Genomic DNA, 25,350 nt, shown 5'->3' on the forward strand with positions numbered 1-25,350 from the left:
GGTGTACACGTAGAAGACGACCAATTTTTCTTTTTGTTTTATAAAACAAAATTTTTTTTTTTTTTTAACAATAATATGTATTTTTTTAATTATTAGAAGATGCTTATTTTCGAGTATTTTGATTTATTTTATATTATTTTTACGTGAACGTATTTATATTTCTTTTCCTAAGTAGTTGGAACATAGAGAGGAAAAATAAAAACAAGGTTTTAGTGCACGAATATACATATTATAGAGTACGAACGAATAGAAAATGTATTTTCTAGGGTTTCAATATTCTCGTTCGTTTACGTTGAAAATTCCTTTCGATTATGATTTAAGATTTGTTTTTTTACAATTGTTACCGAACAGGGTAAATATTTATCATAATATTACTACACTTGTCGAAACCGTATAAACGAATTTTGTATCATAATAGCAAGACGATAAAGAATATTCAATATTTTTTAAGTGCGATCACTCAATCATCCTTGAATTACTCCAAGATCGAAAGAACTTACGATTTTTTATCAAATACAAATCTAAAAATAAACACGAGTAATCGTGTGTGTAAATAATATGTTAAACGATACATAAATACCCTGAATTACATTCAAAATTGGATAGAATAAGCGGGTGAAGATATGTAAATTTCATAAATAACAGTATACATACACGATTTATATCAAGTTTGTAAGTAGTGTAGTAATAGAACATTTTACATTTAACAATATACGAGCGACAATATACAAGTTAAATTATTTGTTGGGTCCATGTATAACATGCATAGTACAAAAGTGTTTTAGCTTTATGTACTGATACTTATGAAATATCAGATTAATAGATGTATGCAGTATGTACCTAGTTAAGGATAAAAACAAATAAATTATTCTAAACAGGTAACGAGAACCTTGGTAAATTCAATAAAATGTTTGAGTAGTTTTTCAGGGAAATTTTGAGCAAAGGAGATATCAAAGAATGAATAAAAGAAATTTCAAATTTAAAGATATTTAACCTTTGTTTGATTATATGAAGTTAAAGATGTTAACTAAAAGAAATATGAAGAAATTTAAATAAACAAGAATCATCGGAACAACTAAATTTTCATTGTATGTACTCTCGCATAGCTTTTTTTTTTCCATGTAAACGCTTATACGCAATGATACGCAAGTGGTGAGGGAGCCACAGTTCTATATATACATATATGGGGCCTCTGCTACCTACAGATTCTCATTCTCCTCGGTGACACTGGGTGACACCCAATTCTTATCGCGACCGCCGAAGAACATGGATCGAGCTGTCAAACATATACCGGTACGGATTGACACTCCATGGATATTCGTGCATGGATTTATCAGTGTATTACCACAAGTGTTATTGCGTGTGCCTATGGTGTTTTGCTATGTGTTTTGGAATATTTATACGGATATATTAGTGCATTTTATGGTGTGGTACCCCCCCATGTATTTATATACCTGCATGTGCTTTATCGTGTTTTATATTGTGCTTTGGCATATATTTACGGATTTATTAATGGGTTTTATGGAGTGGTGCCCAATGTGTTTTACTATAATTTTGCAAATATTTTATGCTGTTCTATGGTTATTATTTGAATAATCATTATTTTTATGGTACATTTATTAATTATGCAGCAAATAATACGAGCGAATTGGCTACGATTTCTTTCTATTTAATCTGTCTTATATATTTTTCAGGAACTATGCCTTTCAGATTCTTCACGCTAGCATCGCCTTAAATTTATTATTCTGACAAACTGATAACACGATTTATTTTTATCTCAATAAAAATTAATTATAATTAAACAAACACATTTTTAACGCTACACACATTTAATTTATAGTTTCATTTGTTTTCCCATGGAATTCTTTCACATTTGAAAAAACTTGAATGACATTAGTTTTATTGAAAAAAATTTACCTAAAAATACAATTTTTTTTAAACATAAAAGACCATACGAGTAATTAAAAGAAAACCATTTTATTGTTAAGAATTCGTCCATGGAAAAAAATATTAATTCCACTGGCTGTATTGCAGGAGAACCGTCGATTTTCCTTTCTGGGTTTCCAGCCCTCTCTGACTCGCCCGCTCAGCTAATGCTGTAGCTCACCGTATTTGCAGCTCTCAAGAAGGGCCCAACTATTTTACCTTCACTTCAGTATGAGGAAGCAGCAGATGATCATCTTCATTAGCCAAATATGCTCAACCATGACTTTTACTCGATGCTTTCCACTTTGTATGAAATGACTCAATATATTCAATATTGACACCTATAATCAATTGATGATACAATCAATTATATTTCATTAATTATATGTAACTAAAGTAACTAAATTATGACATGAAAGAAATACCTGCACTTTTTGCCAATCCCTCAGGGCTGAAGGTAAGAACTTTTTTATCATCTGGATTGCAACCGGTTAATAATGTTACAACTGGTGTTTCTGCATCACTCGTCATACCAACTTTTGTTTGTTGAGTAAGGTAGTGACAGCATTCTATAATTTGAAAAAATAACCACGCTTCTTTATCCTTTGGTCTTGGTCCTTTTATAAATGGTAGAGCTAAACGCTCGTGAGGTCTTTGAGCTCGTAAAAATCTCGAACCCCGTTTTAATTGAGTTTCTAACCAGCGTGTTGCTTCTCTTGCCCGGCCACTGACGCGTTTTACTTCGTCCAATGCAGAAACAACTAAAAACAACCATTAATCAAATAACACGCATAAAACATATAAAATGTAAATCTTTGTAACTTCTATTCTACATATTTACCAACGCTAGGAATCACAACGATAAATTTCTTAGCATACACCAAACGTTTAAGAGCTGGTGTATGCTTGGATAAAGCCTCATGATCAGGTACAAGGTAAGGAGACATCAGTCGAGATCTTAAACGAGTCTCCAAAGCGCTAACTTCTGCTTTTAACCATAACTTTCCCATATGTCTCATTAATTTTCCTCGTGAATGGTCCATCTCCCAATCTTTGCCACTACCCTTTGCTGAATTAGAAGCATTTAAATCAATAGTTACAAATAACTGTTTTGTCTGTTCATATTTTACACCAGCATCTTCTACAGAGCTAAGAAAATGCCCAAATTCAATCAACTTTAGCACTCTTAATACAGTTTCTTCCCGTTTATTAATTTTATGTTTATGCAGCATTTTCCAATTAAGAGATTTGTGGGATTCTTCTAAAAGATTTAACCCTCTCAAATCAATGTTCTCCGGCAATGGAATTACTTTAACACATTCCATTAATTTATCAACACTTGATAAAATCATACTGTCATCCTTACAGTTTTTCAACAACGCATCCGCATTTATATTAATCAAATTTAATAAAATTGTAACGCGTTTCAATAAAGTACGCGAGCTTTTTCCACATATTCTAATAATATCTGGATTACTTCTTAACCAATCACAACATATTTTAATAGATGCGAGTATTTCTTTTCCAATTAAAATTTTCAATACTTCATCCGGTTTCAAATTTTGTTTTTTTAATTGAGCAACATACATGATTCTATCCGATGATTCACCATTTTCTTCCAATATATTGTTCGAACTAATTGTTACTGTACTGCCGGAATTAGTTACCGAATCTTTATCATTGACTTTTTTATCTACTTGATCATCGGGTATTTCCTCACCATTTTGTATACGATCATTAATTGTATCAGAAATTTCACTTTCTGTTTTTCTTTCTATATGTCCATTTAATTTCTTTGTTTCAAAATTTTCAGCAGTTTCTTCATTTCTTTCTACACACGTCCCTTCATCGTCCGTAACATCTTCAGACAGCGCATCATCCGATAAAACATTTTCTTCGCTCAATATATCATCTTCCGTTTCAGAAATATCAGAATTTATTTCGTCGCTAGAAATTGTATGATCAACGTCACTCGCATCTGATTCACTGCTATTTTTTCGTTTTCTTCGTCGAAGCTTCGTGAGTAAACTTTTAGGTTTGTCCCGAATTTTCCGTGTACCATTATGAACATCTCCGTTATCTTCTGCACTTCCTTTTTCACATGTTTTATTGTCATTTATAATTGTAGATTTATTATTATTTTCATTTGAATTCGATTGCTTTAGATTAATATTTTCTTCAACATTTATAGATTCGCTATTGCGTTCGTTATCCTTCAAGTTTATATCTAATTCTATGTTTGGCAATGGCAAGTCTATAAAAGACTCTTGTAATCTTGTTATTGTAAATTGCATTAGTTGAGATAATATTGCCAAAGTTATAGCTACTACACCCTGTACCTCACTTGATTCTTTCGCTTTTAATCTTGAAACAGACATTAAGCATATAGCTACAATTTTGAATATCATATCATCTGTTAAGTAATTTGTTTGTCCATTTTTGCAGTTCTGAAGATATACTTCAATGTTGCATTCCTTTTCATTGTATTTTGTATTGCCAGCTTCAGATTGTTCTACACTTAAGCAAGTTTCGATATTAGTCAGAAGATCCTGTAAAAATAAAACAGTATTGAATTTTATAAACGGGTGCATAAATAAGGTGCCAAAAAATTCAATTATTAACATATATTAATTCACATACCTGACATTCTTGATTTATTCTATCAGAATTTGGTACATCATAATCCCATAATTGTAGCAAAGAAAACAATCTGGATACACACATGTGTGTAGGACATTTTTCATCTGTACAAATGGAGTGTGTAACAATAGCTCTTTTTAAATTTCCTTCTGCGCCTTCAAATGGTTCAGTACATAAAACACTATAAAAAAAAAGTCATTATTAAGTACTGTAATGATATTTTCTAGTTACTGCAGAAAGTATGAAATATTATAAAATTATTCCAACCATCTCATGTAATGGTACACAGCATCAAGGCCATAATTTTTATTGCCTGCTACAGTACCCAATTGATTGTGCGGCATTCCAATATTTGGATCAATTGCTATAGCCATTTTATAATATCTGTTTGCTATCATTGAATCCCAATACGGATCTAATTCTAATTTGTATCTAGCCAAGTCCCCAAGGCATACCAAACTTCTATGAATTAAACGCATAACACACTGTTTCACATCTTCTGTGTGATGCTTAGATTGACTTGTTTTACTCTTTGCCTATATGAAATACAAAAAACAAAGAATAAAGTTAGCTTCATTAAATGTGGTATTCATTTTAATTGACATGTGATATAGTAAAGATGTTGGACTTACATTTGATCTAGTTTCATTTTGCATGAATGCAAAATCAATAGTACCAACTAGATCTAAATTATATTCTAATTGCACCTTCAATATTAAATGATGATAAAAACCGATCCCTACTGCCAAATGAACACATAACATTGCTTTTTCTGCCTCAGTCCACGTGTTGCCCTGTAATCAAATTTGAAAATACAACCTTTATGAAAATGACAATGGAACAGAAATTATAATCAATGTACAAAACTAATACCTTTCGCAATTTTTTAGATACATAGACAATATCATAAAATGCCTTCCGCCATAATAATTCTTCGGTTTTACGTGCATATCCAACAGGATCTTTGATTATCAATCTCACACAATAATCTTTCAACTTTCCACGTAACGTTTCCCCTGAAGGGGTAAATAAATCTGTTATTGTTAATGCACGACTTTTTTGTTCATCTAATCTTTTGGCAATATCTGTTACACCCCTATTAATCAAACATTTCTTATTAATTATACAATCTTTATAAAAAGTTTGCGTTTATTACAAAATTTCGTATAATTGTTTCTGATTCAAGCACATGTTATATAAATCGAAAATTATATATTTTCTATATAACATTTAATACATTATAAATTAGCATATTTCAATGTAAATTCATGACAAAAATATTTTCATAACAAATTACAAAAATATATTAATCCTGCAAATAACCATTAAAGTAAGAAATGTGGTTAAAATTACACTATGAAAATTCTCACATTTTCTGATATTATAATACATTATCCGTATGTATAAATCGCTTTCATATGTATGGTTTATTTAGTTTAACATTTAAATAAATTATTTATAATGTGTATATATAAACTGCCAATATTTTATCGGATAAATTTTTTCATTAGTACAGAAAGGCTTCGTATAAAAGCGCGCCAATGGAAGATTATGGTATGTAAATATAGGTTATGTTCGTAAGATGAATTCAGACGTTCTAGTAACATCGGAAAGAATTTTTCTAAATATTAATTCGTTTTAATATGTATGAGAGAAAACATCCTAAGGCGGCTGTAGCTAAATATTACTTGTGTAAACGTCTCGTTTGTTCGAGACAATCAGTGGTTCGGACATCTGCTGCAGTGTTGTACGTTCTCCTCATTTTGATTCGATCATTTTTTACTTCCTGGCCACTTCGTCATTATTCATTTTCCCGCGGTCTCCTGACACGCGCATCTTCGACCCACAGTAAGAAAATTCGACATTCGCCCTCACCTAACTCCAAAAACCTCCCACAAACTGCAAACGGAGTTTACTACAAGTTTATACATACGCACACGCACATATGGTTTAGTTATGATTGTCGTGTAGGTAGGAAAATCATCTGGAAATCCTACGCAACAGTGTTGCCAAATAAAACGCTTTGAATCCATGATGAAAATTGGGAAAATTTAATTTAGTAACTGAAAATAACAGGTTGTTTATTCGTGTTTCATTCATTTTTAATTTATTACAATATACCATGAGAAAACATGCTTAAATGCATATGCATTACATTTAATATCCACGAACCGTTGATTGTAAACAATATTTTAATTTATTTAATAATAAAATACATATATAAATAAATATAATTATCTTTTTATGATATTAGCATATGTATAATTTGCTGCTTAGGTTTTGTGTTTCCTGATGACATAGCAATGGATGTTCCTGCTCCAACTCCACAGGATCTTCAGAGAAAACTTTATTTTTTAGTAGAACAGCTTCAACATATGGCTGGTGAACTTCCTGCAAAATATCAAATGCGTCTTCCGTATGAATTATTATCTGGTTTAGCTAATTCTTTATTAAATGATACAATCTTTGAAATTGTTAAAGGACTAATGGAAATTCAACATGTTACGGAAAAACATCTTTTCCAACAGCGTCTTCAATTATTGAACCAACAAAAAATTGAAATGCAAGAATCCTTATCATCAATATCCACAGAAGAAGAAAGGACTGCAATGAAAACAGCATTATACAAAAAACACAAGGATGAATTAAAACAACTGGATATGAAACTGGTCTTACAATTAGATCAAAAAGTAGCAGACCAACAAAGTATTTTAGAAAAAGCTGGAGTACCTGGATTTTATGTCACAAATAATCCAATAGAAATCCAAGTACAAATGAGACTGTGCGACTTTATAATTAGACTAAGCAAAATGGAAGTTCCAAGTTAATATTAATTGTAACATAAAAAACTGTACAAAAACAATTTTCCAATATTTTCTTAGTTACATGTTTATAATTTAATTTTGAATTATGCTCTTTATTAACATATTCGAACTAAAAACTTATACAGCAGTTTAATAATGTGGTATTTGCGTTATTACAGGCACTTATTTCACAAAAATATTTATTTTCATATAATTAACATTTTTTTTAAATTGAGATATTTGTAAACACATAATCATATAAAACATTTTTTTATTAAACAGAAGTTTTTAAGACTATGAATTATGTACAATGTTTTTGTTTATATAGTAAATAGCACTGTGTAATACAGAACAACAGGTACCCTGTATATAAACAATAGATCATATTTACATATCACCATAAATATTAATTGCAACTACTGAATTATTACATTATATATGAAGATAACAAAAAATATTATATTGTATTTACAATGTCTTTCTTAGTAAAAGATTTATAAAATAAGCATTAATACATTCTGCAATATAGTTTAATTTATTAGTTTGATATAGATTAGTTCTATATATATACACACAGAGTATTCCAAAAAGATTGTATAATCTTTTCGGAATATCTCATATATTTGAGAAATACTATATATATATATATATAAAAAAAAAAAAAAAAAAAAAAAAACTTTGTGAAAATAAATTGTTTAATCGTTTTATGTATCCAGATGTTTCAAATGGGCTATAGATGTGTAAAATTGTAGGCTAATCAACTTTTAAAATATGTAAGTACTCAATCTTTGAACAATTCAGTCTTTTTTACTCAGAAGTGGTGCACTTTGTGCAGTTGAAATATTAACATTTAATTTCGGATATTGAAGTTGATCAGCTTGTTCTGTTTCAAAACATATACGGTATACATCTTCAAAAGTTGTAGCAAAGTGAACTTCAAGACCATCCGTGATATATTTAGCTAAGTCATTAAAATCTTTCTTATTTTCTTCAGGTAAAATTACACAGTTCACACCAACTCGTTTGGCCTTAAAAAGAAAAATGTATTTTAATTATTTTATATATTCTACATATTACATACAGTTTATAGTTGATGAAAAATTTTATGGTACTTACAGCAATTATTTTCTCTTTAATACCACCAACAGGAAGAACTCTACCCATGAGACTAAGTTCTCCCGTCATTGCAACGTTCTGCCTAATTGCTTTATTTTTAGCAAGTGAAATTAATGCTATCGCAATTGTAATACCTGCACTTGGACCATCTTTTGGAGTGGCACCTTCAGGTACGTGTAAGTGTAAATGAGAATCATACAAAAACGTATTAGATGGTTCTTTTAGTTTTAAAAAGTTTCTTGAAACTGTTAGCGCTATTTGGATAGACTCTTTCATTACATCACCTAAATGACCAGTAACTTCAAAACTGCCTTCTGATTTTCCAGATATCAATGGTTTTCTAATTGTTGTTTCAATAAATAAAGTAGAACCGCCCATGGCAGTCCATGCAAGACCCATGACCACACCAGGTGGTGTACTATCATACATTCTGTCATGTGTAAATACGGGTTTTCCTACAAACTCGTGTAAATTTTCTGCAGTCACATTAATTTTTTCTGATTCTTTCTTGACTACTTTGAATGCTACTTTCCGATGAACTTTTTCTATGTGTTTTTGAAGACTTCGTACCCCGGATTCACGGCAATAAGACTTAATTAACAAATGAAGTGCATTATCTCCAATTTCGATTTGATCCTTAGTAAGACCCGAATCGTTCATAGCCTGCGGCACTAAGTATTGCTTAGCGATCGCAAGTTTTTCTTCTGCTACATAACCTGACATATCTATCATCTCCATACGATCTCTCAAAGGTTCTGGAATAGTATCAATTACGTTTGCCGTACAAATGAAAAGAACTTTAGATAAATCAACGGGTACATCCAAATAATGATCCAGGAAATTTGCGTTCTGTTCTGGATCTAACATTTCAAGAAGAGCAGAAGCTGGATCTCCTTGATGACCTCTAACAAGAAAAACCAAAAATAATATTAAAAAATACTACAATACTTGACGATCATAGATTCAATTTATAAAGTTCTACAACTACATACTTTCCAATTTTATCAACTTCGTCTATAAGAATCAATGGATTCTCAGTCTTGGTTTTTTTTAAACATTGAATAACTTTGCCAGGCATAGCACCCACGTAAGTTCTTCTATGTCCTTTGATTTCTGCTACATCGGTCATACCACCAACGCTAAATCTAAAGTACTCTCTATTAAGCGCACGAGAAATTGATTTGGCTATTGACGTTTTCCCAACACCCGGTGGACCATGGAAACATAATATTTTTCCTTGCGTTGATCCTTTCAACTGGCTAACAGCAATAAACTCTGGATTTGAAAGAAAAAAAAATGAAAGGAATATATTTTTAGCATTAAACAAATATGTATTCACAAAGTATTTCACTACCTAAAATTCGCTTTTTTATATCCTCCATTCCATAATGATCTTTATCTAAAATTTCAATTGCTTGTTGAAGATTTAAGTTTTCAGCACTGGTTACACCCCACGGCATAGAAGTAAGCCAATCCAAATAATTTCTGGTCACACTGGAAACAAAATTATACTACCAAATTAAAAAAATTAATGAAATTGTTTAAATTGAAGATAAAATTTCTATTGTATACACTGAAATCTTATTATGAAATAATTATAAAATTCATACATACTTAAATTCACTACTATGACTTTCCAAGAAATTTAATTTATTTAATTCTTCTTCAAGTACATCCATTACTACTTTTGGAACTGTTTTCTCTCTTATTCGTTCTCGGTACTTTTCTGCTATTGCATCTTTATCATCTTTCTCTAATCCCAATTCTTTCTTAATAACTTTTAATTGTTCATGAAGAATATACTTTCGGTGCTGCTGTTTAACCTTTTCCTCAACTTCTCTACCAATCTTTTGTTGAAGTTTACTTAATTCATATTCTTTCTTTAGAAGTGCAAGTGATAATCTTAATCTTTTTAATATCTACAAGTAAAACTGTTGCATTAATTGTTCAAAGAGATTAGAATAGATTATTTTCATGATAAACGTAAAAAGCAAATCCTTACATCCATTTCTTCCAATACTTGTTGTAACTCTTGTGCATCTGCTCCTGTCAAAGCTGCACCCAAGTCACTTAGATAAACTGGATTATCTACAACTCTTTGACCTTGATGTAACATTTGTTGCAAGGATTCACGGTACAACGGATTCATACTTATTATATCTCGAATTGTTTTAATTAACTCCTGAGTTAGAGCCTATTAATTTTAAACGATCAATATGATATTCGTCAATAAATTACATTTATTTACTAAATATACAAAAAAATTACCTTAATTTCTTCAGTTTGCCGAAATTTCTCATGTGTAATATTTACAACCTCTACCATTAATAAAGGCTGAGGAGAATTAGAATTAGCTTGAGGTGGAGTTTCTACAGGACCAACTTTTTCCCCACTTTTTTCCGTTACTGCCTCTTTATTTTCAGGAACAGTATTTTTGTTTTCAGGAGTAATTATTTCTGCTTCAACTTTCTGTACTCTTTCTGGCTCTACCACCTTTTGTTCCATTTTTTTACGTAGAAGAGATCTACGACTTGGTTTAGCACTCGTAACTAATTCGTCTATGGAAACAGAAATGTTTGTATTTAATAAAGTATAGAAAAAACAAATTTTTTTTCTTTTAATTCTTGATTCTTTGAATCATCCCCTTATTAGCTACATAATTTTATTATACTTTGTCCAATATTTGATGCCAGTTTGAGCCGATCTATAGTATATACAGTATGTGTCTAGAAAAATTGTTCTGGAAGTTTCTAAAAAATTCTCTGGCCAAAGGTTAGCAATCCGACCGTATTAATCGCGTTAATAACGATTATTATAAGAACGAATATAACATAATATAGTGGTTTCGCTTAATGTTAAATTAAATTTTACTACTTACCAGAGGCAGGTTTTTCAAGGTCTTCTAAAATTTGACCAACAATTTTAATTCTTCTATGGGCCATTACAACTAATCTTAATCGATTGCCTAGATCTTGAACTTCATGTATTTGTGCAAATGTTCCAACAGAATAAACTTCATCTAAATTTTGTACAACTTCTGCTTCATTTCTATCAAAATTATATTTACAATCATATAAAAAATATTCATGTTCATCAATTAAATTGTATTTACATTACTCACTCTTCTGTTTTCTTTAAAAAGATTCCAACATAAGGTTGATTTAATTTGACTTTTCTACGAATTAAATCTATGAGAATTGGATTAGTCAGTTCAATAAGTTTTATAAATCTTGGAAATACTGGATTTCTATTAATTGCAATAACAGGTACATGAGGCCAAACTTCTGGTACAACAACGGTAGCTGGTAATGACGGTGGATCACTTAAATAATCTTCATTGTTTCCACTAAAAATCAGAATATGATATCATATGAGTAAAAACACGTTAAGACTATCAAATTATGAAATAATAATTATTTTAATTAAAAATGATTAAAGAGAACAAATTTGAAGAGGATGAAGAATTTACTTTGTTGCATCCTTGTCAGATCTTTTAGTTGCAAAGAATCTGACTGGAATAACAGCTGCATTTTGTCGACGACTGTGAATATTTCTGGCAAACATTCCATGAGATTCAATAATTTTTATTCTTCTAAATTGCGGTCGTAAATATACCGATAACTCGTCATGATCTACACGGTGATTTCTGGAGTAAGATCGAATATTCGTCATTCGATGTCGGAAAACAGGCAGAAGCTTGGAATTCATCGCTGTCGCCAAACGCATCGTTTCCAATTTTGATCACAACGCACAAAAATGTTATTTATTCGATAGAATTACTTATAACTTGTGAGAGGTTACAATTCACTTCTCCCGATCAGTCTGATGAAACACCGCTAACCTAGAAGAAATTCGTGTGCCGACTATATGAATATTGTATACATTATCATACTATAATCATTGAGTTGGTGCATATATGTTAACGCAGGCTGATATTTTGTGTTTGTATGGATAATATTACTAGATTTGAGCAAGCAAAACAGTAACACGGTTGATGAAAGATTGTGATATTCATTTGTTGTTTAATATACTTAATGATACTTTATTATGTATAATATATGTAACATTGTATAAAATAAAAGTGTATTTATATAAGTACAATTACAACTCAAATAATGGACTTAAAAAGCATTAGCTCAAGTACATACATACAGAACATTGTTGAATTTTAATATTGTTTATTAATAAGATTGAATAATTTTATTGTTATTCTTAATTACTTATAGGAATTATATTTTCTGATAATATTATCAGGCAGAGTTTGAATAAACAACCAATTGTTTCAGTTACATTAGATGATGATGATCAATTTTTTCAAAAGATAAAATCAGATATTGATAGAAATCTACCGTAAGAAAATTTTTATTAAATTATGTTAATTATGTTTTAATTATGGTTTTTAATTCATTATATAAATACAGACATACCAAAGAAAATTACAAACCAAATAATTACTATCAAGGTACATCATTGAAAAGGAAAAAATGTATATTTGATGAAGAAACTCAAAATATAATTAAGAGATTTAAAAAAGAGAGGAACCATAAAATACATACTCTACAAACATCAAGAGATATAAATATTCCACAATCTAATCATGTTGACAACAATATGAAACAAATACATGATATAATAACAAATATCAATACTAATAAAAATATTATACAAGAAACAAATATGTTTTCTTCCAATGTTTTAACTACAAACTTAAGGTATCTGTTAAACAAACGCATCAAACTTTCAATACATTTTTCTTGTATTATTCAAAAATCTTCATTCTGGTATATTTATGGGTTTAAAATATAATATACATATAGATGAAATATTAAGTGTACAATGTATTTTCAGAAATCCTAAAAACTATGTATTTCAAATGGCTTCAAAGTTACAAAAGAATGTTTTGCCATTCCCCACTGTTGAAACAACAATTCTTAAGGAAGAATATGAAGAATCTTTATTTTTTGCAATGTTTCTTACTCCTCCAGATAATAATTCAATTGAAGATAATGAAGGATTTGAAACTTGTAGTACAATATAAAAGTTATTATCAGAAAAAGATTAAACTAAAGATATATAAAGTTATCTTAATTTTAAATGTACATATTTATTTGATAAAACTCATGTTGAATACTTTGTGACATACTCATAATAAAATTATTAAAGTTATGAAATATTTAAGTAGTTACATTTTTATAATATTAATACTTATTATGTAAATATTATGCGTTTTATATTTTTAAATTAGTTGAAGCTTTTTATACGTTTTTAAAATCATAATGCTGTTATATTTTAAATAAATAAACGTGATTGGTTATTTGGTGTAAATGATCGTGGATAAACTTGCATGTATGCATCATAATTTTAAATTAATAATTGATATTTGCAACTAATGAACATAACTATTAAATTGAAATTTAATATTCCAAAAATATTTGATTTGAACCATGTATGTTTGTATGTATGTATGTATGTATGTATGTACATACATACATACATACATATTTAGGGCCTAGTAACATTTTAAATTTTAGGTTTTCTTACCCATAATCTAACCTATAATGTATTTTATCTATTATAACCAATAATACAATAGTTTTGAACGTAAATATACATTTCAAATGATAAGTGAAATAACATTTTTAAAACATATTTAAATATGCTGACAATTTTAGCAATTATGATCCCAATTAGAATGATATACACGTAATAAGTATTTCTTCAATGAATGTACTATATATATAAATACATATAATATATTTATTAATTTAAAATAATGAGTGAATTTAAATTACATCATTTAGTAGTTGAGTTAATTGGATTATTGGGGTAAGTATCAATAAAATTAGTTTCTTGCTAAAAAACGTATAAATAAATATATAAAACTTACTAAAGTTGTTGATTACAGTGTATTTATGTTATGATATAAAAGTAGAAGAAATATATTTCCTAATTAGTTATTTTCTATAATTAGATCATCTTCAGCACCAGAAAAACATGTAGAAAGACTTCAAAAAGAGGGGATACCAACAAGTGCAAGTGCTTTAACTGTTGTGGCATCACAAAGTTCTATTCGTAACTTAGCAAGAAATTCTCCTGTCCCTGAATTATTTCTTCAAAAATATGAAGAATTGAAAGCAAAAAAGTTAATATTTTTATATATTTGAATAATGAAGCAATAAAATCTAACTTATTAATAAGCAACATTTATTTTTTAGGGTTGATTTATTAGGCTTATTTATTCAGGTTTTAGAACTTATATCTCAAGATAAAGAATTAAAAAGTTATTTGGCTAAACAAGCATCAACATTAACATCAAGCTCTACAAAAAATTCTGCTATTACTACGGAGGACTTACCACAGGTATTTTTAATCTTTCAAGTGCAAATTTAAACATGATTGAATGAATCAGTATTAGTACATTCATTATTATTATTATTATATATAATACAGATTTGTAAGAATGTAATTAAAGCTGCAGTAGAGGGAGAGAAAAAGTTAAACAAGCAAGTAAACACAGTTGCAAAGAAATCAGAACCATCTGTGATAAAGCATAATTGGGTTCATGAGAGACCTAGAATAACCTGGGACTTTTATAATGAGCCAAATGTGACACCATGTCAAAGTAAAGATCATTATTTAATCAATATACACAATTATAATTAATTTAATAAAAAACAAAATATTTACAGAAGTTGTACCAGTGGTTTCTCAAGAATCTATATTATTGTGGGACATTTTATATTGCCTAAAAGGTATAGATGGATCTTATATTGTTTCTGAATCTTTAACGGGTCTATATGCGGTGAAAACATTTAATATATCTCCAGATGTTGGTAAGACGAAAAGGATATAAAATATACAGTGTGAAGTATTATACTAATGTACAATATTATCATTATCATTCTAACTTATAGGTATATCATATAAACAAATGACACAACAAATATTACCTCTTGCTTCTCATTATTCCATGACAGCTAGATTTGTTGAAGAAAAGGTTTTACCAGAAGATGGTCAAGTGAACCATGCTTTGAGGGGAGCTATAAAATGTTTATTAAAAGATTATTTAGTATGTATAATATGTGAATGCGTATTTTCATTTTAAGCACTTGTTATAAAATCATTTAATATATAACATTTTTCAGTTGTTTGTTGTCCAGTTGGAAATGGAACACGTACGTGGTAAATTAAATTTGCAAAAATTATGGTTTTATATTCAACCCACAATGATTGCAATGTCCATTCTTTTTCAAATTACATCTACTATATGTAAGGTCAGTTGTGATTTTTATCTCGTGTTCATCTTTTATGCAATTAATTGATATCTAATAGGATATCCGATTTTAGGCAAATGCAAAAGGTGGGAAAGTACTTAGTCTTTTGCATGAACAAGCAAATAATATCAGTGGAGAAGCAAAATTTAAAGAATTATGTTTGTTCCTTATACAAACGGCAAGCGTTCCATACATGCAAATATTGGAAAAATGGGTATATAAGGGTGTGATATGTGATCCATATGAAGAGGTAACAATATAATTTTAAATGCATATTTATGCAATTTATTAAACGTTGTTTTTGTGTTCTTTAGTTTTTTGTAGAAGACAATGAATTAATTCATAGAGAAGAATTACCTATTGATTATTCAGCGGATTACTGGGAGAAGAGATATACTATGAGACCAGAAAGAATTCCCACATTTTTAAACGAACATGCACAAACAATTTTAAGAACTGGAAAATATTTTAATGTAATTAGGCAGTGTGGTAAGTAACAGCATCTTTTATGTTCTTCGAATAAAAAATGCTGAAACATAATAAATAACTAAAAAAAAGTTGATTACAATTATTTATAGGTAAAACAGTTCAATGGGGAAAACAAGAACCTTTAATTTATCAACACCAGGGTCAAAAATACATAGCTGCCATCGATAGAGCATATTCTGAAGCTGCAAAAACTTTATTAGAAGTTCTTATTCACGAAAATGATTTAATGGGTCGACTTCGTAGTGTGAAAAGTTACTTTCTTCTTGCACAAGGAGATTTTGTAGTAAGTTTATATATAGTGGCATGCTTTATTGATGAGTTGTATAATATTCTTGTATAGTTACGTATGATATCGTTTAATTTTAGGTTCAATTTATGAATTTATGCGAGGCGGAATTGAATAAAAGTATGTATGATATTGTCATTCATCGATTAGCGTCTCTGCTAGAAGTAGCATTGCGTATGTCGACCGCAGATTCAGATCCATATAAAGATGATCTGAAACCTGAACTTTTACCATATGATCTTCAGTTTCAAATGTTTAGAATACTCTCCATTCAAACCAGAGATGAAAAAGGTATATTTCATTAATATATTTACGTTTAAGTTAAAATTTCTTGAAATTATTTTAAATTAAATTTTCTTGTAGAATATTGTTTCCAAACTGATAAAACTTTAACTGGTTTGGAAGCGTTTGTATTTAATTATGATGTTAAGTGGCCGGTTTCTTTGATACTTAACAGAAAAGCAATAGCTTGTTATCAAATGCTATTCAGGCATTTGTTTTACTGCAAGTATATTGAAAGACGTTTATGCAGGTTATTATATACTTATTTAGAATATGATTTGTTACACCTGTAAGTCAGTATTACTAATAAAGATGATACTACGTTTTAGGGTGTGGGTCAGTAATAAAATTGCAAAAACATTTACTCACAATGTAGCAATGTCATATAGACAAGCATTTTCTTTACGGCAACGAATGCTCGATTGCATTCAACATTTGGCGTATTATATGATGGTTGAAGTTATAGAACCAAATTGGCTTACATTTCTAAATAAAATGAGCAAGGTATGATCATATATTTAAATGTTTACATTTAAAATTTATTCTTTTAACTGCATTTTTGAAATTTTAACCCAGGTCAGTAACGTAGACGATGTTTTAAGTGTGCATCAAGACCTACAGGACAGTTACCTAAAAGAATGCATGTTAACAGATCCTGATCTTCTTGGTTGCATAACCGGCATTTGTGCTGCCTGTCTTGATTTTTGTAATTTTATGGAGGTAAGGAATATAATTTTAGTTTACAAATACAATGTATATCAATAAATATATACAGGTAATTTGAATACTTAAATGTGTATGTAATATACACATATAAAAGAATATTCTGTCTAAGTTGCATACTTTATTTTGACTCGGATTCTTTTAAATACTATTGTTTATCTGATATTATATATTAATACCCGTAAAACGTCATAAGATAGGTGGTATACATTTCTTTAATAAAATGATATATGTTGAACTAAAGTGTGAATATAATCGCGGTATTTCTCAATGGCATTTTATTTAATATTGCTACCCAATATACTCTTATATTCTACATGCAATAGAAGTGAAAATCATTGTCTCAGTGTTAAATGAAACATTGTCAAAAATATTAAGTAGGTTTGCATGATGTTTGTTACTGACATAACTATTGATACCTGATGATGGCTTTAGTATAACACGTTTTATGTTAATCTATGTCACAACAAGCATAAAAATTTGTTGTAAAACGAATTTTAATATTTTACTGATGTTAAGCGTATGAGCCCATACTACATTGACGCCGAATTGACTTCCATGATTGGCGCCTATCAGGATGATGTCTATGATTCTGAGGTATATTCCCCCAAGTTATAACTTTGCTACCATGCATTTGTATAGTATTAATAGTATCATGAAGCTTTCCTTTTTTAGTAAAATAAAAGTCGTTATAACAATCATTTTTGTATCGTGCATACAGAAATATGTATATTTTTAAATTCGCATGTTTTGTATATATAATACGAACACATTCAACTTTTTTTTTTTTATTCCAATTTTCTCCAATTAATAAAGAGAAAGAGGTAGATTTGATTTTGTATAAGTAATCGATTAAATTTGATGTCCTTTAGTCGTTAATAACATCACTGTTTTTTCATTTTACATACAATCGGCCACCTAATATAATGCACTGCCACAGTCATTACTACTAACATCTGTTTTTCAATTCATTAAATATTTCTTCAATGGATAAAAAAAAGTAACTTTTATTGATTGTAGATGAACATGTAAGTGTTCTTTTAACTTTTAACAATATGCTGTACTCTTCAAAATGTAGGTTGGTATAAGAGTTAACGTATCGTGTAACATTTATTGTGTACAATTTTTGTGTTGTTATTTTGATGCTGCGTATTCCATTTTGAATATAATATTTTAACGAATGGAAATATTGCATGCTGTTTTTATTAAATGATATAGTCATTTTACAATATGAGTTAAAGCACACATAATCTAAAGAATAATCTCTTTATAGAATATACTTTTAATATTCAAATGTCTTATACAAACTGCATGGGAATAGGAGTATAGGTTCCGGCAACGTTATGTAATATTCCTTTTTGTTTGTTTGTTTTTTTTTTTTTTTTTTTTTTTTTCTTTAGTGCAAATATATGTTGATTACTGTAGCTAATGAAAACCATTGAGATATAGCATGATACCTTACATGATAAAATATGAAGTGATTACAATGTTGTATGTATAATAATCAACAATTTTATTTTCAGGAGCAGGTATATTAAATGATAACATTGCGTTACACATTTTTAGCTTAGAATCATACATTCTAATACAGTATTACAAATATCATTATCTATCGGTTATATTCATTTTCAACAATGTATGCTTCTTAATCTTAGTTCTTCAAAGGGTCTTACAGATATATTAAATGAAATACAAGTGTATTAGTTTTGTTTTTGTATAATTTTTTAGGACGAAGAGGGTGATACGTCTAAAGAAAATGCTGCTAGTTTCGAGGAAATGATCGTATTGCTAGACGAGAAATTTACTCAAGTATTAATACGTCTTCTAGACAGAATCTGTGATTTGGGATGCGATAATAATAACGAGAAGCTTCTCAACGTTTTTTGTAGGTAAGTGATTCAAAGTTTATGAAGTATTAAAAGTAAAAGTACAAAACATTAATTACTTGATATTACTACTGTATTTGTGCAACTTTTGAATTAGGCTAGATTTCAATTTATTTTATACCGACATTTTGATACAACGTGGAAGAGAAAAGACAACACAAGAAGATGTTTCGGGTTAAATATCAATGATCCATATCCAGTAGAATATTGCATAATTATGGGTATATTATACAACCTCTCTACAAGTTTTCATATGGTATTTGTATATAACGTTAAAACGTCCACAAAAAATAAGGGTTGTACTGAAAGTTGTTCATTGATAAAAAAGGTTCAATTTAATCTTAAGTTATTAAAATTACCATCTTACCTTAACTGAAAATCACATTAATCTTTCATATTTACCACTTCGTGAAATTATAAAATTGTTAAAAACGACCATTTATTTTGTCATTTAAAAAATAAAATATATTTTATAAAGATACAACGTTTATGCTACAATACTCGTACTAAAAGTATTTTTATAAAATTTACATTCCAAATAAGAAATTCCTTTTTATATTACTTCAATTTAATAACAGTATTACTTCATTTAAAGCTATAATTGTTCAATCTTTTATTTCACGTGAATTCTTTAATTATTTCATCTTATTCTTAATTTATTGTAATCTGATAAACTATTTAATTGTTCACTTTTGAATTAATTGTATAATGTGACGAATTGTTTATTATACACATAGATATATATGTTGTATTTGAATAAAACCATATTTGTGTTCATTACAATTATTGTTGTACGATTCAGTCTTAATATCAGTCTTTTTAAAAGATTTGAAAAGTTGTATCATATGTATATGTAGATTGTTTAATTAACTTGATATACGAACCATTTTGCATACAATTAAATAGCTTATTAAATTTAATTTAAAAACAGTGCAAGTGTATTAAAATATAAATGATATATCGACAGAACCTAATAGCATGTAAAATTACCATCTCAGTTTTCTACTACAGGTACTAATTACGTATCAATAAATGTTACAACATTAATCAATTTTAATCATCTTCTCTGGCAACATTAAAATTATTATTTTCAATTCCCTGTTTTATGGTATTTAAAGTAATTTCCATTAAAGCTAATCTTTCCTTCATCATCTCCAGCTGTCTGATCACCCGGTCACTATCCGATTCCTGGCCTCTCTTTGACAGAATTTCTTTAGCTTGTTTAATAATATGAGGATCCATCTTGAAGGTAGGAAACACTTTACCCTTTGAGTTCTCATTTGAACGTACTTTATAATACCTCCTATTATTAAACGCCTCTAGACTGTCATACGGCTTAACACTTAGCTTGCCACTTTTCAAATACTTTGGAAAAAGAAGTACCTTTTCACGAAGGAACGCAAAGGGATTCCACTTCCAGCCATGCAGAATACCATAACAAATGCAACAATGTGGCCCGTGTATAAAAGGAACAGTAACAGCCACATTTTCAATGTAAGCCAGCACTCGTACCCTAGAAATCAACCCGACTAATTCTGCTTTGCCAAGAATATCCGCTGTATCACTCACAGCTAGACCATTCAATAAATTGAACAATACAATTGCGATGAGGAAAACAAACAGAACAAACACCAGATGACTCAAAACTGGATGCAATAGAAAGGGTATGTCATTGGCATCCAACTCTCCAGTGAGCATAATGATCGTCTTGAACAACGAGTGTCCAGGATCGGGGAAGTTATCATCGTCACCGTTTTTAAATAGAGTGAAGAAAGCCAAAGCGAAGGCGAATATGAGAAAGGCGTAGAGAAAGAGGAAACGCATGAAATTGAGTGATACTGTTTTGAACATCTCAATACCAGTAGACATTCGTGGATGCTGTCCGATCAGGATGATCATCTCCCAAGCGGATAATAGTATTGCTATAACGGCGAATTGCGTGCCTGCATCGCATAACGTAGCAAATCCAAGGAATATCAACGTCATTTCTAACCAGTACTCAAAGCTAGATACATAATGACAAGGAGATGAGATCAGCTGAAGGATCTTTCTAAGCGCTAAGAATATTAACAAAATTCCTGTGAGTATCTGTAAAACGTTGACAGATGTTGATCGAATTGATCCATCTAAGTCACTCGAGTTTGTTACCATTTTTGGATCCTTTATGTAAGTTACATGTAAAATATATGCATTTAAAGATAGATAAAAGAGAACGTAGAAGGCAAAATTTAGGTAAAGAAGATATCTAATCTTATGCCATTTTAGGTACAAGAATGAAGATAGAAGAGGATGCTTCAGCAAATGTTTCAAACCACTATTGTCAGCGATGTACCGGAAGATGTCCATCTCTCGTTTCCCCTGATTCATCGAATTCTTCTCTTGGTAAGACGTATATTCGTGAGGCATCAGACATTTGTAATCGAATTCGATCGTGTATTCGTTTGTTCGTTCTTTTCTAGCTTGAATACAATCGTCGAAGTATTGGGATAACATGGACACGGAAATATCTTCAACGGGCGGTACTCCAAAATTGTTCATCTGACCGATGTAACTTCCCTTTTCGAGTAATAGTGTTACTGCTTCGCGACAGTTTGCTCTGGCTGCGTAATGTAACGGAGTGTTTCCTTTACCTGAAAAATTACGTCAATACGATTATATTGTGCTACAATTTTAACCGGAGTGGAAAATGTCAATACTCACTGTCTGCGCACCGCACGTCTACGTCGTCGTCTCTCTCGAGTATTATCTTTAGACATTCCAGACGATTGGACATACTCTCTGATCCTTCGTTTCCTGGTATACCCAATTCCACGCAAGCATTTAAAAGTAACAAATTCTTATCGATCTCAGTGTCCATATTCAATATTTGCCGAAGAATATTCGGCAAACCTTGCTGTATCGCTATAATTGCAGATTTCTCCAAACTACAACCGTTCCCTTTGGTCCTTTCCAGCAACGTAGCAACTGTGTCTTTGAAATTCCTTTGGACAGCCATTTCAATCAAATCTTCTGCTACGTTGTTCACCACGTCGTCCTGGACGAGCTTCAAGGACTTGAGAAAATTAGCCTCGTCGTTTGCGTTCAGGTAATAGTTCAAATCATGAACATTTACACCTCTTTTCTGAACGGCAGGAAGCGGAATATCGGTGAAGTTTTTCTGTAGAACGTCTCTTGTCGTTTGATTATTGTAATCTTTATAATTATCCAAGTCCAGGCCGTGTTTTGATTTTTGCAGGATCAGATTCACCATATCTTTTTGACCCTTCATAGCCGCCATGTGGAGAGCCGTCAACCCTTTATTATTTGGAATATTCGGACTAGCGCCTTTCTCTATAAGCAGCTCTGCGCAATTCAAGTCGTTCTTCTTCACAGCCATATGCAGAGCAGTTTGTTGTCCCGCTTCCAAGTTGGGATTTAACGTTGGCTCGTCCAGGAGTACACCGAGAACTTGGACGTGTCCATTTTCCGTGGCAAAGTGAATTGGTCCACGATTGTGAGCTTCGTTAATCGTATTTACTTTAGCTCCTTTTTCCAGTAAAAATCTCACGAATTCTGGCAGGCCATTTTTACAGGCAATGTCCAAGCAAGTTTCGTCCGATCGACTTGGATAAGGATAGTTTATGTCGATACCGAATGGTTGTTTTTTCAAGCTTTGCTCGACCAAATTCTTGAATGATCCGATATCCTTTGAACGCAAACTATCCAGTAATAATTTATAAATAATCTGAGATCGCGTTGAAACGGCAGTGTAATTGTGCAAAAGGTGGGTTTGTACAGACTCGTCCTCAGGATCCATCTTTATATCTGAAAAATAAACAATTGTACAGCAAAAAATGAAGTTCTATCCTTAAAGTGTATATTTACAGAACGTCTGTTGCTAATGTGCGACGATTATTTTAGGTGTGAATGAAGAGTGTTTGGTGGAGGAGAATAGAAAGCGTGCTTTAGATTGAGAGGAAGTGAAAATGCAAAGATACATAATACAATGAGAGCTGGTGTGAAGAACAGCATAGCGAGCTTATGAAAATTTGGCAAAAAACGGACCAAAGAGAATCAAACTCCGAACCTAAAATATTGTATAGAGTATATAACGTGGGTGTATCGGTCATTATGATACAGTTTCAGCGAGTGATGTCACCGAAACATGTTTAATATTTTAAGCATTATCTTTTTACAGGTAATTCGTTCGAGGAATGTGTTATCCGAAACGATGTACAATATCGTGTTACTGCACATTGCAGTCACTTTACAATTGAAATATTTTATCATCGATAATTAATTAATATTCGAATATTTTCATATTCACGTAGTTTAGTTTTCGTTTGTTTTCTCCAAAACACAAGACAAATGTTTATCATGCACGGAAGCAGGGATATACTATCCGGATGCGTTTCCTGTCGTTAGCATTCATTTAAATTCAGACAAACGAGAAGCGTGAATACCATTGTTATCAGATTATTCTCGGATCATTTCAATGGTCTCTATTGCAATGGGCTCTTATCAAAGGTAAAATATCAAATTCGAAATTAACACCTGAAAGAAATGCTTTTGTTCGGGACATTAATTTTCTCGTGTTAAAACAATGGATGGAAAATTAACGTCAGTACGTATTGCTGATAATACGATCTAAGATATTATCAATTGAGATCGTTAAATAATGCATGCTGAATATGCAACTACAGTAATGAGACTTTAATCGTTTCATATTAAACGACACACCTTTGAGCGCAATTTATAGGATCACACCAGGAGAGTATATCAATCTATATACGTTTCTAAAAATGAAGAGTATAAATTGATGACGGCATCGTACGAGCAATTTTAATGACAAGAAGATTAATCTATAATACTATAGGTACATACCCCTGCGACGATGATAGAAAGGAAATGAAAATCCCACGACGTACACCGTCTGTCACCCAATGGACTGAACTACACTTGCTGACCAGTTCTCTGTATCGTGATGTCAGCAGAGAAAGAGAGGGGACCACCATGCGATCAAGTGTCAGACAGTGGTTGTAACAGTGCTGCTGCTTTAGACAGCGAATGCATGTTTCCCGTCGTGTTAATTATTCGACTTACAGTATTAATCCCTTTTAGCGCGCACATAAAGAATGATCATATTGTTCTATTCTTTTCTTTTATGAAAGTCTAGTCAACTTTATGAATTCTAAATGGGCAATCATTTGTATTTTTATATACATTTTATGTCCACTTTTATAAAAAATGTTCGATTGGACAGGAAACGCTGAAACAGGATTAAACGATTACGTCAACAATCTAACGAGGTATATTTTAGACGGCCAGTGCGTAGATCTTAATATTCACCTTTACATATTGTCATCGAAGAGGATAACGTGAGTTCCTAATTTTAGCTGACTTTTGCCCTGAGCACACAAGACAACAAGGTCAAGAGAACCAAGGATGGAGGTACCAAGAACGTTAGGGTGCGTGGGTTGCGAAATCAAGTACATATTATACATATATCCAATAAAGGAGTCAAGGAGATACTATTTTTTTTTTTTTTTATATGTCAGTGAACGACATTTCGAGTGTAACTTTCTAAAATACATCTTTGCTTTTTAGAAAATAATTTGCTTCGACTATGACAGGTTTTACCGATCAAAAACGAATTGTTTTGTAGAATGAATTAAGAAGAATATCTAAAAATGGAAATTACACAAGGATGGTGACGACACTTTAAATAGGCATATTATAGGAGACAAGTAAGCATGAAAAGAAAAGAAGAGAAATTTATAATTTAACTGGAAAGTGAATTTCTAAAAATTTCAAGGTCTCAAGGACTTGGTAATATTTATTATCAATTTATAATTGTTTATTAAATAATTATATTAAATTTTGAAAAATAAAACACGGAGGTGATTCATTTCAAAGGATAATTGCGGTTTGGCGGGCGCATGCGT

The 25,350-nt window shown here is 30.6% G+C and overlaps 6 protein-coding genes and 1 long non-coding RNA gene across 13 annotated transcripts; 4 read left to right on the forward strand and 3 right to left on the reverse strand.

Annotated features, from left to right (window-relative positions):
* Positions 1–1,658: 1,658 nt before the first annotated feature.
* Smg5 (Smg5 nonsense mediated mRNA decay factor) lies at positions 1,659–6,387 on the reverse strand. Of its 2 annotated transcripts, none has more exons than XM_034339930.2 (8): positions 6,255–6,387; positions 5,440–5,662; positions 5,199–5,360; positions 4,834–5,102; positions 4,567–4,747; positions 2,768–4,475; positions 2,352–2,687; positions 1,659–2,267 (listed from the first exon to the last, which is right to left on the reverse strand). In XM_034339930.2, the coding sequence occupies exons 1-8, from the start codon at positions 6,326–6,328 to the stop codon at positions 2,200–2,202; spliced, it is 3,021 nt and encodes a 1,006-aa protein (XP_034195821.2). In that variant the 5' UTR covers positions 6,329–6,387; the 3' UTR covers positions 1,659–2,199. The 2 variants fall into 2 exon arrangements, with proteins under 2 accessions (XP_034195821.2, XP_034195822.2); XM_034339931.2 differs by lacking the exon at positions 6,255–6,387 and adding an exon at positions 5,937–6,072.
* Positions 6,074–7,547, forward strand: gdl (gonadal protein gdl). 5 transcript variants are annotated; one of them, XM_076690651.1, is made up of 3 exons: positions 6,093–6,120; positions 6,844–6,948; positions 7,048–7,547. In XM_076690651.1, the coding sequence occupies exons 1-3, from the start codon at positions 6,108–6,110 to the stop codon at positions 7,392–7,394; spliced, it is 465 nt and encodes a 154-aa protein (XP_076546766.1). In that variant the 5' UTR covers positions 6,093–6,107; the 3' UTR covers positions 7,395–7,547. The 5 variants fall into 5 exon arrangements, with proteins under 5 accessions (XP_034195846.2, XP_076546766.1, XP_034195849.2 ...); XM_034339955.2 differs by having other exon boundaries at positions 6,074–6,120; positions 6,844–7,547; XM_034339958.2 differs by lacking the exon at positions 6,093–6,120 and adding an exon at positions 6,171–6,313 and having other exon boundaries at positions 6,844–7,547.
* A 505-nt stretch (positions 7,548–8,052) lies between these two features.
* On the reverse strand, positions 8,053–12,488 carry Lon (lon protease homolog, mitochondrial). Its single transcript, XM_034339933.2, has 10 exons — positions 11,956–12,488; positions 11,608–11,832; positions 11,365–11,534; positions 10,755–11,044; positions 10,489–10,680; positions 10,101–10,405; positions 9,841–9,980; positions 9,479–9,761; positions 8,487–9,390; positions 8,053–8,398 (listed from the first exon to the last, which is right to left on the reverse strand). The coding sequence occupies exons 1-10, from the start codon at positions 12,210–12,212 to the stop codon at positions 8,168–8,170; spliced, it is 2,997 nt and encodes a 998-aa protein (XP_034195824.2). The 5' UTR covers positions 12,213–12,488; the 3' UTR covers positions 8,053–8,167.
* Positions 12,489–12,527: 39 nt separating this feature from the next.
* On the forward strand, positions 12,528–13,619 carry LOC117611752 (uncharacterized). Its single transcript, XM_034339954.2, has 4 exons — positions 12,528–12,626; positions 12,713–12,836; positions 12,908–13,198; positions 13,335–13,619. Exons 1-4 carry the CDS (start codon positions 12,602–12,604, stop codon positions 13,522–13,524), a joined length of 630 nt encoding a protein of 209 aa, XP_034195845.2. The 5' UTR covers positions 12,528–12,601; the 3' UTR covers positions 13,525–13,619.
* A 465-nt stretch (positions 13,620–14,084) lies between these two features.
* Positions 14,085–19,652, forward strand: LOC117611746 (gamma-tubulin complex component 2). Of its 2 annotated transcripts, XM_034339935.2 has the most exons (17): positions 14,085–14,312; positions 14,458–14,628; positions 14,702–14,846; positions 14,937–15,108; positions 15,176–15,319; positions 15,401–15,555; positions 15,632–15,760; positions 15,834–16,010; positions 16,075–16,249; positions 16,339–16,532; positions 16,616–16,826; positions 16,899–17,067; positions 17,147–17,321; positions 17,394–17,537; positions 18,060–18,137; positions 19,269–19,429; positions 19,524–19,652. In XM_034339935.2, exons 1-17 carry the CDS (start codon positions 14,260–14,262, stop codon positions 19,603–19,605), a joined length of 2,535 nt encoding a protein of 844 aa, XP_034195826.2. In that variant the 5' UTR covers positions 14,085–14,259; the 3' UTR covers positions 19,606–19,652. The 2 variants fall into 2 exon arrangements, with proteins under 2 accessions (XP_034195826.2, XP_034195827.2); XM_034339936.2 differs by lacking the exon at positions 18,060–18,137 and having other exon boundaries at positions 14,087–14,312.
* pain (transient receptor potential cation channel family member painless) lies at positions 19,521–24,429 on the reverse strand. The gene is made up of 3 exons (XM_034339934.2): positions 24,290–24,429; positions 22,127–23,230; positions 19,521–22,056 (listed from the first exon to the last, which is right to left on the reverse strand). The coding sequence occupies exons 2-3, from the start codon at positions 23,220–23,222 to the stop codon at positions 20,480–20,482; spliced, it is 2,673 nt and encodes an 890-aa protein (XP_034195825.2). The 5' UTR covers positions 23,223–23,230; positions 24,290–24,429; the 3' UTR covers positions 19,521–20,479.
* LOC117611754 (uncharacterized) lies at positions 23,055–25,177 on the forward strand. The gene is made up of 4 exons (XR_004583233.2): positions 23,055–23,189; positions 23,327–24,714; positions 24,802–24,873; positions 25,013–25,177. It is a non-coding gene; the product is annotated as an uncharacterized LOC117611754 (long non-coding RNA).
* Positions 25,178–25,350: the final 173 nt, after the last annotated feature.

This window comes from Osmia lignaria, chromosome 10 (assembly GCF_051020975.1).
Source record: "Osmia lignaria lignaria isolate PbOS001 chromosome 10, iyOsmLign1, whole genome shotgun sequence".
NCBI classification, from domain to species: Eukaryota; Metazoa; Arthropoda; class Insecta; order Hymenoptera; family Megachilidae; genus Osmia; species Osmia lignaria.

Coding starts and splice junctions, on each gene's coding strand:
- Lon (XM_034339933.2), bottom strand. CDS start 12,212: ATGCGTTTGGCGACAGCGATGAATTCCAAGCTTCTGCCTGTTTTCCGA. Junction 10,681..10,754: donor GGCAAACTGAAGAAATTAAG/GTAATTTTTTTG, acceptor TAAAATTAATAG/GCTCTAACTCAGGAGTTAAT. Junction 9,981..10,100: donor AGTCATAGTAGTGAATTTAA/GTATGTATGAAT, acceptor TTTTGTTTCCAG/TGTGACCAGAAATTATTTGG.
- LOC117611752 (XM_034339954.2), top strand. CDS start 12,602: ATGGACTTAAAAAGCATTAGCTCAA. Junction 12,627..12,712: donor CTTAAAAAGCATTAGCTCAA/GTACATACATAC, acceptor AATTACTTATAG/GAATTATATTTTCTGATAAT. Junction 13,199..13,334: donor GTTTTAACTACAAACTTAAG/GTATCTGTTAAA, acceptor ATGTATTTTCAG/AAATCCTAAAAACTATGTAT.
- LOC117611746 (XM_034339935.2), top strand. CDS start 14,260: ATGAGTGAATTTAAATTACATCATTTAGTAGTTGAGTTAATTGGATTA. Junction 15,556..15,631: donor GTTTATTAAAAGATTATTTA/GTATGTATAATA, acceptor AACATTTTTCAG/TTGTTTGTTGTCCAGTTGGA. Junction 17,322..17,393: donor TTCTAAATAAAATGAGCAAG/GTATGATCATAT, acceptor ATTTTAACCCAG/GTCAGTAACGTAGACGATGT.
- Smg5 (XM_034339930.2), bottom strand. CDS start 6,328: ATGAGGAGAACGTACAACACTGCAGCAGATGTCCGAACCACTGATTGT. Junction 4,748..4,833: donor GTGTACCATTACATGAGATG/GTTGGAATAATT, acceptor TTTTTTTTATAG/TGTTTTATGTACTGAACCAT. Junction 2,268..2,351: donor GGGATTGGCAAAAAGTGCAG/GTATTTCTTTCA, acceptor AATTGATTATAG/GTGTCAATATTGAATATATT.
- pain (XM_034339934.2), bottom strand. CDS start 23,222: ATGGATCCTGAGGACGAGTCTGTACAAACCCACCTTTTGCACAATTAC. Junction 22,057..22,126: donor AGACGTGCGGTGCGCAGACA/GTGAGTATTGAC, acceptor GTAATTTTTCAG/GTAAAGGAAACACTCCGTTA.